Source organism: Pipra filicauda, unplaced genomic scaffold, assembly GCF_003945595.2.
Source record: "Pipra filicauda isolate LSUMZ 115617 unplaced genomic scaffold, ASM394559v2 scaffold198_size2598500_pilon, whole genome shotgun sequence".
Lineage (NCBI taxonomy): Eukaryota > Metazoa > Chordata > Aves > Passeriformes > Pipridae > Pipra > Pipra filicauda.
Genome location: NW_024104307.1, coordinates 2375095 through 2389088, shown reverse-complemented (window position 1 = coordinate 2389088; position 13994 = coordinate 2375095). Strand labels below are relative to the sequence as shown.

The 13994-nt window shown below is 47.9% G+C and overlaps 1 protein-coding gene across 1 annotated transcript in view; it reads left to right on the top strand.

Moving 5' to 3' along the window:
- Positions 1-5808, top strand: part of LOC113982001 (astrotactin-2) — a 211205-nt gene extending 205397 nt beyond the window's left edge. Inside the window, exons 20-21 of the mRNA XM_039380540.1 lie at positions 1997-2128; positions 5714-5808. Of these exons, the coding sequence (XP_039236474.1) occupies positions 1997-2128; positions 5714-5808 (227 nt within the window). The remainder of the gene's footprint in view (positions 1-1996; positions 2129-5713) is intronic.
- Positions 5809-13994: the final 8186 nt, after the last annotated feature.

Genomic DNA, 13994 nt, shown 5'->3' with positions numbered 1-13994 from the left:
CCACCTCCCCAGGCACTCCGAGCCTCCCTGAGCTGTGCTCTGCCAGCTCCAGGCAGAACTGGGACAAAGACCACCAAGAACTGGCAGCTCCCCAGGCACAAACCAGGAGCCCCCACGCCGTGCCAGGCATGAGCACATGAGTGCAGGTACACACCCACAGCCCCGATTAATTGTAAGATGTTGTTGCAAGCCCTTCCCTGGGTCAGCCAAGAACATGTCCTTCTCCTCCTGTACCACAGCTCCCCATTGGCTTCCCTCACCGGAGGGTTTTCATGTTTGCTCCTGTGGTCTCTCAAGACAAAAGGGCTGGGAATTCTCCAAGCCTGGGATGTTTTTGTTTTCTTCTGCTGTAATTTTTCCTTTTTTTTTTTGGTTTCGTATCATCTTTGCAAGGTGAGCTTCTCCAGCTGACATTCCATGCCTTCGGACCTCTCCTCCTTCTCCCACCCATTCCTCATGTGGACACCCTGACATCCCTCCCTGGGTGTCTGGGAGCCTCAGGAGCCTCTCTTGGCTGCCCCCAGCCCTGTGTCCTGAACGTGCTCGGAAATAGCTCCAGCAGCAGCACCTTTCTTAAATCATGTGTATTACATGCAGCCTGGATGTTCGCTGGGAGGCCACTGGAATGGCTGGGAGGGATTTACCAGGTCCAAATTCACTTGACAGAAAAACAAAATTCCAGCGTAATTTTAACCAGCTGTGGTGGGAGAGTGAAAGAGAGAGAGAGGCAAGGGGAAGGAGAGCTTGGAGTGGGGGGAGAGCGGGAAGGGAGGTGGGAGAGAGGTGGTGCTGCCAGTGGGCTGCCCCAGAGGAGCTCTGGGAGGTCACCACGGCGTGGGCTGGTGACAGTGGGGACTCTCTGTGGGCCTTCCCCGTGGTGGCCGTGGCCTCTTTGCTGTCACAGGAGATGATGGCAGTGCCATGAGGCAGCACTGAGGTGGTTTCATCCTGCTGAGCCCTCGTGGCATCACAGACATTTCCCTGGCCAGCTGGGCTTCCCCCTCTGGACTGGGCAGATCCACGCTGGACTCATACCATCTTCAGTACCACGGAGGAGAGTGTGTACATCATGTTAAACAGACTGCCCAAAAAGTTCTCTTTAAAAAGAGAAAAAAAGCAATTAGAAAAGAGAACTCCATGACTTCAATATCAAGCCTTATTTTTATACTCTTTGGTATTACAGGATGAGGATAGCGTGTCCTCCAAATACATATGGCAAACAAATATATTTAGTTTCAGTATTATTTCAATTTTAAATTTAATTTAAATAATATAAATATATATTTTACAGTGTAATAATATATTTTATGCATGTATATGTCCTGTGTACTTTGTAGTTATAATTGGAACAATGCAAATTTGAATTAAATATGAGCTACTTCTAAGTCTAACTTTGTGAGAATACATGTTCATGATTTCTTAAGTTAGAGAACTTACAAAGAGATTTTTTTTCAATAACCTGAAATGTTTATAGACATTTTTATTACATTTTATTATGTTTCCCATCCCCTGTTTCCATTTTAGACTGCATGTACCAAGTGAGTCAAACATCTGATGAAGCTGGGGACTCCTGTTTGAACCCTATTGCTATGTAATAATTTTTCCAGATCCATAAAACATAAGCACAGCTTCAGCCTCTCCAGCAAGCTGCTGATGAAAAGCTCATTGAAACCAGGGAGATCTCAGGCACAAAGCTGTGCCCATGTTGAGATTTTGCAGGATGAGGGCAATGTGTTACGATGCATAAGTGTTGGTAAAAATGAGTTCTTGAAGGACATAAATTTTGGAGAATGTTCACACTGTTTACAAGAAAAATCTGCAGTGTTCATGCTGGTAAAAGAACCCAGCTGAAAGCTTCCCTGGGGGGAGGGACATCCTGCTTAGTTGAGGTGAAATTCCTTGGAGATAAAGGAACTGAGCATCCCAAGCTTCCCGCTGATAACTTCCATGGAAGTATAACAAGTTTTCGTACTTTATCTTGTTTCACTTTTTAAAGAAGAGCAGCAACAGCATCGTATCACCGAGTCTGGCTTTGTGAGGGCTTCTGTGGGCAGCAAACTTGGTGGAAGCAAGAAATGTGGCGTGGTGGGGCAGGGTGGAGCAGCAGGACCCTGCAGGAGGGCAGAAGGTTGGAGAAATCTGCTTAATCTGTGGTGCAAAAGGTATTGGGTTGGGGGGCAGTTGTCCTGGGTGTCCTACAGCATGTTGGGGTGGCTGAGAGTCCTTGTTCTTCCTGGTCTCCCCACAGCAGTGGTGTCCTGCTCCCCCAGTGCTGTTTGGGATGTGTGGTTTGAGAAGTTTCGTGTGCCTCTCTGCAGTTGTGGTAGTTGTGTCTGACATTTTGGAGCTTCTGAAAACCCCAGCAGACACTGCTTGTCCCACTGACTGTTTCCCCTTAGAACCCTCGTCTGTGTTCCTGCCCTCCTTTGTCTTCTCACTTCCCTTTCCAATGCATCCCATGGTTTCTGTCAGACCAAATGACCCAAATAGGCTCCATACAATCATTTTTACCCCAATAGACATGACTGACTTTGTTTCTATCTGCTCCTTCATGGCTCAGGAAGTCATGAGAGCACCTGGGGAGCTTTGTTGTACACAGGACTGTGTTTTACCTACAGCAACATCTGTTCTGTTCTCAGTCCTGTTCAGTACTGAACAGATTAGGAGCAGGGAGACCGAGAAGTGGCAGCAAGTGAGTTGGGATGCTGATTTCCCATTGTTTTCTGAGGTGCCCCTTTCCTCTGGCTGTCTTGGGGATGTTGACATCACCACTTCTGGAGATGCTGCTGACTTAAGTACAATATAGCGTGAAACAACTGAGCTTAGATGTAAGGTCTGAAAGGATCTGCCCTCCCCCAGGAGCACGGAGGTGCTGACTCTCTCTGATCACTCAGTCCTGGGCTCTCACCCATGGATAATTACATTTTTCCACAGATGATCCTGAAGGCCAAGTGGAGTGGGAGGATGTGCAGGTGGGCAGTGGTCGGCTCTTCTCGTGCTTTGTACAGCTGCTGCTGCAGCCACTCTGGTTTTCTGTCTAGGGAGGGTGAGAGGAGGGAGGAGAAAACCTTGGTGTAACTGTCCCTCCCTTCCCTGTTCAGTAGCAGCAGTGAAATCCATGATCCACTTCTGATCAAGGGCACTGAGCTACCCTTCATGGCTTCTCAAAGAAGCACTTTGGCTCAGCCCAAAGGGTGATACCGAGAAAAACACTCCATACCTCGACCCATAGCGATCCCTGCACTTGGAGCTGGGCTGCTGGGGTGACAGTCTCCCTCGAGATGCTTAAATCAATTAGACAGAGACCCTTCATCTCTGGTCTCTCAACTTTTTCCTCATTGCCCTCCCCCATCCCATGTAGCTGCATGTTCTGTGCGGATACCTACCACTCCCAGCCGGTAATGACTTCCACATGGGGCTGGACCTTGTGGACAAATCCCCTGTAACAATAGGAAATGTTCCTTGGTCTCTCATTGTGTCTGTCTTTGGGAAGGAGGAGAAGGCGTTGACGACAAGCCGAAGAGCTCTAATATTCCTCCCGGACAGCTGATTAATTCCATCCTCTGCATCCGCTCTGGACCATCCCGCCCCGCCCCGCGCCTTCTGCTTTTTATTGTTCTCTCCACCTGGCTCCCTCTGGCAAGGAAACCGATGGGATTTCGTGCCACGTGGAGCTCCAAATGGAAAAGCCGAACAGCCAGAGCCTCTGCTCCCCCCGCGGACCAGGCCCAGTGGCTCTTGCAGGAGGAGGAGAGGCTGCACCTTCCTCGCAGCCAAGACGGAGCGCTGGAACGGAGACGCAGCATTCCTCCCCGGCACGTCTGCTCCCGCCTGGGAGAGACCAGACCCTGCCTTTTCCCACTCCTTCCCCCACCATCAGGGAAGCTCCTCTCTTTGCAGATAGCTGCAGCCTCACCCTCACTCTTGGACCTTCTTCATCCTTAGAAATGGCCCAGGCTCCCCCAGGGACGTGCCCACCCTTGCCAGCTGCAAAGTCCCCTGTGCTCATTCCTTCCCCTGCTCGTGCCATTTGCTCACTCACAAGTAACATGGCAAGTGCTGGGATGGCTCCCACGCCCAGCTGTGCTCACATGTGCACGTGGGTTTGCACATTCCCTCACACACAGCCGGGTTTCACCTCGAGTACTTGCCATTCCCTCACCAGACTCATGCTCCAGCCTCCTTGCTCAGCTGTGATCCATGGAAGAGGAGGGAAAAAAGAGAGACAAGGGCATTTTGATTATGATTATGGAGTTGATTTATTAGAATCATTTTAAAACACAAAGCCATCTGTGTACCTCTTCCCCATCCAAGATTTATAAAAGACGAAACCATCTATCTGACCCCCAGCTCTCCCTCCCTTCCTCTTCCCCCGCCTCATCCTCGCCTTCCATTCTCCTTCGTGGCTCTCTTGCCAAAACACTTGCCCATACTTATTTCTCCTCCCAGAGAGACAATGCTTTGCATTCTTGCATTGGAAGCCAAAAAAAAAAAAGACAATTCTATTCTGTCTCTGCTCTGCAGCTTGGTCTGCTGAGTTGCTTTCCCGAGAGTCTGTGTTTAAAACAAAGGAAGATAAAGAAAAGTTGGTGCTGAAAGTTGCTGGAACATCACTGTGTGGGGGTAACGTTTTCATTCACTCCACATATCAAACAGCCCCTGGCAGGCCGTCCCCAGGCGGAGCGAGTGGGACTCCAGCCTCTTCCAAAGGGCTCACCTTTAGGGCGGAAAGACACTTTTGGACTCTGTCTCCCATCCTTCCTTTTCTCCCTTTTGAGGGCCTTGGCTTAAGCCCCAGTTTTCGAGGGTTTGAGGTGTGCTGACAGATTCTCTGAGCAGGACGAGCCAGTGGCTGAAGTCCAGAGCAGGAGGAGAGCCGAGGTCCGAGTTTCCTGGAGTTGCCTTGTGACAAGCAGGAAGAGGCTCTTCCCTCCTTTTCCTCCCTGCTCTGCTTGATGCCGGTCCAGCCTCCCTGGGGCGCTGACATCAGAAGAGCTGTGATGACTTATTCCTCTTGTCCAGGCCCCACCGTGACCAAGTCTTTTCACCTTTCCACGCCTCTGTTTGTTCCAGATCTGTGGTGCTTTAGGCATTTCTGTGGTCAGCAGAAAATCTCAACCAGCATCACCCACTGGCCATTGAGGACTTTATGTCATCCTTCTTGAGAGCTTGGAAGGTCATGAGCAGTGCTAGAGCTCTGGAGCTCCTGGAGCTGGAGGGAGTATTAGCAAGCAGCTAAAGGAAGTTTGAAATTACCTAATGCATGTTTGGCCTTTTCTTATTTACACATAAGGGAAGCATTTTCCTCAGTTTCAGCAAATTAATTTGCAACCAGTGTCCAGCATTCAAAATCAGAGTGATGGTGGGAGAAGGTCATGGGCGATGGTGATCTCAGTCCTGAACAGCACTGGTTTGACTTTGATTTTATTTGTGTGTACTTGGGTACAAACAAAACCTTTCTGGGTTTTGTAACTGTTCTTTTGAACTTCATCTTTCCATATAAATCTCATTTTTATGTTGTTAGTGATTCCCATATGAGAATCACTTGTTACTTGATACTGGCAGAGGAGAATGAAACCTATTAGTGGAGGCTCATGGGTTCAACAGGATTCTAGGGAATAAGAGCAGGGCTTGTGAAAAGACCTGAGGATTTAGTGTCACTGTCATCTGCTTGAGCTTTTGAATCTCTTTACTGACTCCTCTCTATCCACAGAATTGTCTGTCTTCAGTTTCCCTGGTTCCAGGTGTATGTTCATTGAAGCTGATGACTTCTCCACTTTGCTGTACACTAAATCACCCAAGTGCTGAGTGTCCTCCAGGACCTCTTCATGATTCCCTTATGCCTGCTTAGAAAAAACAGTCATAGCCTCATGCATTTCTTTTGGAAAGAAGCAAAAAGGAATTTTAGTTAGAGCACAAAAGTGCTGTGCTTTGTGTGGCACCTCTTTGCCCTGAGGTCCCTCTCGCTCATCTTCAGGAAAGACATTTTGTAGAGGGAAGAGATTGCTCAGCTGGCCTAAAATCTACCAGAAATCCTAGAAAAGGGCTGGAAGTGGTGATCTTCCAGGCCTAGAGCCAAATAACCCTTCTTAGACCAGCCTGGCCGAGGGTCCAACCAGAGCATCCACATCTGCACTGAAATACCCGGACACAAGAAGGCCTTACAGATGATCCTTCAGTTTATGGGTCCCAAAATGAGTGAGAACAGTGAACGGCCACATCCCATGGATCTTCTTCTCGGATCAGAGTGCAAAGATCCCTGGCTGCTCCATGAATGCAGACTGAAGAAAGGGAATTTCCAGGCCGTATTCCCAGCATTGTCAGTCTCCCTTTTGGTATCTCTTGAACGCGCCGTTCATCTCCGCATCCTGTCCAGCGCCGCTGTCTCATGGATTAAACAGCTGCCACGTCCCACCCTGGAGGCAGCTGTGCCTCGGGGCTGCCTGGGGAGCACAGGGCTCCTCGCCCTGACGCCGGTCCCACTGCTCCCGTGGGATACTGCCCTGCCATGGGCACAGGTCTGGCTGGAGGGATGGGGCAGGACCGTGCCAGGCCATCGCCTGGTCCTCCTTCACACTTTACAGTCTAGCGCAGAGATGCCTTTTCTCCTCAATTTTTTTCCTTCCCTTTTTCTTCTTTATTTTTCTCTATTTTCCCTTTTTTTTTTTTTTTTCCCTTTCCATTGGTTGTTTGGATTAAGGGGCCTTAAAGGGGCCAGACATTTTTTGTGTTCTCTCATACCCTATAAATAACCGGCACCTCTCCAGTGCTCCAACTCCACCCTTCAGTTGCAGATTCCACTGTCTAGCTGCCACCGCTCTGCATGGCCTTTCACACTCTTACTTTCTATTTAATATGGAAATATTAGTTAAAAAAAAAAAAACAACAAACTTGCTGTCACCAATTCTCCAAAAGGAGGAGGGGGGGAAGGGGAGAGAGAGGTGGGAGGTGGGAGGAGAGGACGCAACCAGCCAGAAAGAGTATCCGAAGGAATGTTCTTCTCCCTCCCAGGTTTACAGCAATGCCTTTCCATCCAGAGTCATCTGTTTTGTTTTCCTTCTCCCTCAGCCTGAAAGTGCTGCAGCATTATCATGTAACGTTGCTTAATGTGACCAAAGGCTTCCGAGTCGCCTCACGGACCCGCAAGCATAGCCCAAATTCCAAGCCAAGCCAGCGATGTCTTGATGCCTGCGGTGTCCCCTGAAAGCAGAGGACTTGCAGCCCTCTGTCTGCCCCATGAATGGTTGTCTGGGGTTTTGTTTTTTTTCCTTTTCCCCCTCTTTTTTTTTTTTCTTTTTCCCCCAAGGGCACTCCACCACCCCCATCCGGGCAGGGATTTTGTAACCGCCGCATATCTGGGAGGTATGTGTGGAATCTTTCAAGTGCTTGGTCAGTCTTCTGTGGTTTCCTTTGAGCAACTGCCCACCCTGCCAGCTCCAGTTACCCCTTCCCAAGCCCCCTGACATGCAACTGGTTGCGCCATTCAACGCCGGAGTTTCACATGACAGTTGTCTCCTCCAGATTTCTTTCTGTTCCTTCCTCCTGGCACATTTCCTGATGTTGGTGAAGCATCAGAGGGTAGGAACCCTGAAGACTGAAGCTGTCCTGAAGACCACAGAGCAGGCAGAGATAAAAGACAAGCTCTTACCTACCAAGTGTCCCAGTTTAGGGAGTGAGATGTAAGCCCCACTCGGTGCTAGACAGTGTCAAGAATTTGAGTGAGGGAAGTGGGATACTCCAGCAGATCAAGGTCTGACTTCCTTCTCTGAGATGTTATTCCATCAGTATTTCATGTCTTGTGATTCTTTTTCTCAGCAACCTTCTCTGGGACAGGGAATTGTTGTGATTCCCATTTGGGGAAGGCAGAGTTGAAGCACACAGCCCTGGAGATGAGAGTTGGCTTGAGCACTGCTCTTTGCCTGGGGCTTTCCAGCCCAGTTGGTGGCCACTGACCAGGGTGATGGGCTCTTGGCCTGTGGGTGCAAGTTCTTGTGTACCAGTATGGCTCTGCAGGAGGTGTGCTGGTGGGTAGTGGAGACTATGGTGTCTCACAGTCCTTCTTCCTAAAGTTCAGTTCACATCCACCTTTCAGTTGTGCTTCCTTCACTGTGTGCATGGTCTCTATGAGACTGGTTTCCAACTCAGGAGAAGCCAAACAGCCTCTCTGTTGAATCTCTGTACCTCACTACCCTCACAATAAAGAATTTCTTCCCAATATCCCATCTAACCCTGCCCTCTATCAGTTTGAAGCCATTCCTCCTTGTCCTGTCACTCTATACCCTTGTCACAAGTCCCTCTCCAGCCCTCTGGGAGCCCCTTTAGGTATTGAAAGGCCAAATCCAGGTACAAATGCAAAGTCCATGCTCTGAACACTGTGGCTTCATAACAAAAGATGTAAGTTGGGTTTAGTTTTTTACTCTTTTTTTTTTTTTTTTTTTTTTTTTTTAACATGAGGAAAACTATATTTTTTCCCAACTGTCTTGTTGGAATTGGCTGGACTTCTGGACTTTTTTTTAATCTGAAACTTTCCAAAAAAATTCAGCTGGAGGCAGATACCCAGTGTGGAAAATTTCAACCCAAACACTTAAGTTTGGCAGTGTTGTGGGAGCTGAGTGTATGGAAAGAGCTCAGGCACTGAGCTGAGGCTGTGCAACCTGCTCTGCTCTGGGCTTGTCCTCATAGGTGTCCTCTTCCCAAATAGCTGAGCATGGATCTAGCCTCATGCACAGGTCCAGTAAGGAATAGAAGCATCTTTATTGGATTATGGGAGGCTGACCATAAAATAGTGATTCCATGGTGAGATCCTGCCTGACCACCTTCGCAGAGATGAGCCAGGTGGGCTGGATCACACCTGGGTGCTGTCCAGGCAGGGCTGGTGTGGTCAAGGATGGTCTGTGGGAAGGATGGGTGACTGGAATGAGGAGAGGAGCCTTCTCTGCCTCTGGTCCCTCTAACAAACTGAGGGCTGGTGCTATTAACCCTTCAGAGCTCGTGTCCCAGATGTCTGCTCATAGCACAGTGGCACCATCTGCTGTGCTGGAGAGGTTTTCAGCCTGGGCACCAGTCCACTCAAAAGGTGAGCAGTTGCTGTGTGTTCTCTCCATGGCATCAGCATCAAACAGAACTGTGTTTTTAGCCTGGTACTCGAGCAGGGTGGGCACTGGTGAGTGCTGGGGGGTCCCACTTCTATGCGGGCTCCTTCTCACAACCCTGTGACCTTCTGCTTCTGTGAGCCCCAAAACTCCTGTCACTCCACTGTCAGGTTCAGAGGGGAGTTTGAGAGCCTAGGGTTGAGTTTTTGTTGTTGTTGTGCTGTTGTGCAACCTTTTTGAGAAAGTGGCTCATCGTGTCAGAGCCCATTTGGGTTTCTCAATGGGGCAGAACATGTTGGGCATTTATTTTCCGCAGGTCATGGGGCAGGAAGAGGATCTGCTCTCCTCTCTGCCTCCCCTCCCAATGCCCCTGTCTCAAAAAACCCAGCCCTAGGCTGGAACCAAGTGCCAAGCCAAGCCTTCAGCTGTTCTTTTCCCTGCCCACCCATATCCTTTCACAGATGCACAGTGTCCCCATCACCTCCCTGGTGCCCTGTCACCCACCCCTGCCAGCTGCATGGGGACAGCCACACGTGCAGTATGATGTGTTACCCACCAGACAACCTGACTGATGACTTAGTTCATCTGGCTTTCCTCCCCCCTCTTTGTTATTTCTGTCCCCAAAGTGTGGCAGAAAGCACCAGCCACTGTCTGATGGGTTGGGCAGCTTCTTTCCTTTGGGATGGTGCTTTACAGCCATTTTTTTAGGGTCTGTTTTAATTAAAAGTGGCTTTTGAAAATGGTTAAGTAATAATTTGCTAAATCAGGCACTGAACTGTTCAATTTAACAAATTATTGCTGGTTTTTTGTTGTTAGTTTGTTTTTGTTTTTTTTTTTTTCTAAAGAATCCATGCAAAGGGATGGATTTGGGAAGGCAGTTTAATGAAAAGTGGCCAGGTTGGAGCAGGCTGGATGTTAATTCCAGTTCAGTGTCACCACCATGTTCGTTGTCATGGTTTAGTCATGTCCTCCTTTACATGTTAATTAAACTGATGTGTCAGTAAGTGTTGTAAGTACAGACTTGAGCAGTGTTTTTTTTTTTTGCTTTTCGCAGTGTTGCTTTTGCAACATTTGTTTGGTTTTCATTCAATGCATAAAATATGAAGGGAACAAAAAGCTCATGCACATTGTATCGTGTAATTAGACGAGTAACCAGATGTTAATTAATATATGAATATCGTTTTTATTTCCAATCGTCTGGCTGTGGTTTGAGCAAACCTATGTCCCCCAGCTGTTGCTACATGAGGCACAGCCAGAGCAAAAACAGAGCTCGAGTTCAGCTGCTCTGTTCCCAGAGCACAGACTATTACCCCAGCTGAAAGAGGAGATGCCTCTGGGATGTGCTGTCCCCAGACATGACACAGCAGTGTGACATTCTCCTGCTATCCAGTGGAGGGCAACAGGGGACATGCTCCCAGCTGTCTCTCTGGGGCTCAAAGCCCTGCAGAAATACATCCAGGTCTTTCCACCTGGACACCACAGTCCGGTGGGATTTCAGCTCCCAGGCAGTGATGATTTATACACCAGCTCTGTGGCTTATGGAGGAGTCCCTGGAGTTTTCCCAAATTCACCTGGATCAAGCCCCAGGAAGCCATGCCCTGTCCCCACAGTTGGTCCCACTTTGAACAGGTTAGGCTGGAGGTAGTGGGCCACCACGTTCAGCCTTTTGCTATCAAAGGGTTTGATTCTTCCTTACTTCAGTTGGAAGACCCTTTCTAAGCAGATCCAAGAATTTCCTTTCCTTTTCTCAAGCTCTCATCCATCAGTGCCATGTGGTTGTGCCGTAACCAGCCAGTGCATCCAGGCATTCCTCCTTCTCCTGCTTTGTTTCTGCCTGCAGAGGTTCCTGCTAACAAAAGAACTACTTTAATGTCCATCTTAAGTTGATTTGCATTTTTAAATATTAAAATCCATTCCATTTCATTGCTGTAGCCCTCAAGTTACTTAAATTTCTTTTGACTGATCCTCTGATCTTCTGTTCACTAGTAATGCAGCACTTCATTGGTGCTAAAATCGCTGCTGTATTTCCTGTGAGAAATAAGAGTGATTACAAGGCTGATTGTTGAGGATCCCTGCTAGTGATAACTCAGTTCCCAGCACTTTCTTTTCAGCACAGCCTCTTTCATCTGTCCATACTCAGTCCCTTACCTGATGTATAATTTGTCTGCTAATTTCCATCTTTTCAAGCTTACCTAGTCGTGTCATGGTGCCTCTGGGTACTCGGATAAATTAGATTTTACCGCAGTCCTTACGTCTGGGGAATGAACTGCCTCATTGAAGACATACATCAGGTTCATCTCACACAATTTACTAAGCCTGGGGTTGCAGTTTATTCTCTTTGTCTACATGTCATTAACAATTCCTCCCTTTAAAAGATAAAAAAAAAATAAAAAGGCTCTATAATGAGATAATTTTCTCTCTCAGAGCTACACCTGTGCCTTGAATATCGTCAAGAAAGGCCAAGCTATCCAACCTCTTTGCCCAACCATAGATACATTGACTTTCTCAAGGCATCCCATCTTCTGCTAAGCCAAGAAGAAAGCCTTTGACTTTCTCTAAATTGCCTGTGAACTCCCTGACACTCTTGCTTTGTTTTTGTTTTTCCTTCTGTCCTCCCTCCCTCTCTCTCTCTCCTTCCTTCCTTCTCAGTTGCTGGCATGAGGAGAATAACAGTGGAATCACCCACATTGCTGTGGTCTGAGCAGGTTTCTCTCACGTTATGTCTAAATAAATATTAATATGAAAAATTGAATAAGAGCTCATTGACAAGTTCAGCAAATATTTGCCCCTGCCTTCCCTTCCCAGCCACCTGGCTCCAGCAGGAAAGTTTTGACCTTTCTCAGACCAGAGCATTCAGGAAATAAACACTCGGTTTATTTTCTTGGAGGAGGAGGAAAATGAAAATACCATTATGGGGCCTGGAGCCCACATCTCAAATTTTGGGTGGCTGGAAGCAACTTCAGACTGCTGCCACGAGCGATGGCTTTTGTCTGGGCCTTCCAGTGACAAGTTATCACAGAACTGGCCAGGATGGGCTGGAGTGGCACCCGTGGTCCCACCTTGATGACCTGGAGTGCTTTTCCACGCCCTTGGAGGGACTGTGTTTCTAAAAAGCTCCCAGAAGAGACTGAGTCTACAAGCCAATCTTTGCACTTGAAAAACTGAAACATTCGTTTGAGCGGCAGCAGTGGGCAGAAGGAATGAAGAGAAGGAAAAACTAGGATGTGACAGTGCCTGCTCACATGGGGATGTGGTTCAGGCAGCCACAGCTGTGGTTGTTGCTAGTGGAAGCCTGGAGCATGGTCTTTGGAAGCAAACTCCCACCCAAAAGAAAGATGTCTCTTGTGCAAGGCTGCTTAAGGACCTAAAGGCTGCAGGGTCACCCTGACTTCCAAAAAGGACTTTGAGGGTCAGCTCCTTTTTGCTTGCTGACAGCTTGGGCAGAGGCTGTGATGGAAGACAAGAAGACAAAGCTGAGGAGAGGAGGCCCAGGCAGTTGTGTTGGGGCAGTGCAGGATCCAGTGGGCCTTGGCTTTTTGCTGGGGCTTGTGTTTGTTCCTGCTTTTGGTTTCTAAACAGAAGAGGGGCTGAGGTAAACAAGCAGGAATGAGGCAAAACAAGATGATGGGAGGTATGACAGTGACTCAGGAAATGAAAATAAGTTGTCACTCCGATTTCTGTGGTGGATAATTGGATGCCCTCTGGGAGAGGAAAGTCTGTTAGGGGAATAAACAGGATTCAGGGCAGCAGATCCCATAAATCAAGCAAATGCTGCGAAAAGGCTTTTCTGGAGAACCACAAAATCCAGTGTCTGGGACATTCTCTGGGTGTTTCTGTTGTCTTCTGGTCTTCTTGCTCAGAGGAGCTGCATGGTTTAGAGCCAGGCTCTCAGCTGGCACAAATCACTCCATTCCCACTCGTGTCAGCAGAGCCTCTGGCAGGAGCTTCACCAACAGTTTTCTCTCTGTCTCTGTTTCTGTCTCCTCTGAGGAAATGATCTCTTGGTGTGCTGTTACAGAGGTGTAGGAGAAACAATAATACAGAAGTACAGGACTGGGTTCAATATGGTAGCAAGTTGCTGGGGAAAACAATCAGAAAAACCTGAAACACAAAAGCTCAAGAGAAGCCACCCTGTTCAGAGCAATTGGAGAGGCAATTCCTTCGTCAGTAGTCGTACAGATCTCCTGCCCTTCAGGTTATAGCCAAGTCCAAAGCCACTAACAGGCAGCTGAAAATGTTTGTAAAGTTTCCCCTGTGGAACCTCCTAAAGGTTCAGGCAGGTCTTTGGCCTAGCCCAGCCTCAGTTGCTCCCTACCTTTGCCTTTGCTCCAGGTGGGCAGAAAGTGGGCAAAAATTGTTCCTGGGATACCACATGGTGGCCTTCCTTAGTCCTCCAAGGATGGAGCGGTGGATCCTGCTGTACCTTTATCAAGACTGACTAATTATATATTACAAAGGAGTTTGCAGGAATCTGGAGTGGAAACTACTGCCCCAGGCCAGCTAACTCACACCTAAGCACCCCAGGCTGCTTTCAAGGCACAGCACATGCCAGAGCAATCAGATCTGCTGCTGGGAGGCTCCAGGAGTGGGACTAAAGCTGTTTTATCCCTCTCTGTGTGTGATTGTGTGTGTATATATATATGTGTGTGTGTGTATAAAAAGTGCATGTGTGTGTGTGTGTGTATTTTACTATGTTAAGCTATAAACTGTATGGGTTAGGTATGAATTAGAACCTTATAAAATGTGTTTACTCATTCAGTGTAACTCAAAGCAGGGATTAAACAGTAGGAAAAATTGACCGGGAGAATTTTCCAAGCAGAAAAAGTTTTACAGCTCTCATTGTGAAGTGCAGAGGGAGGATTTTTTTCTTTTTTTCTTTTTTTTCTTTTTTTTTTTTTTTTT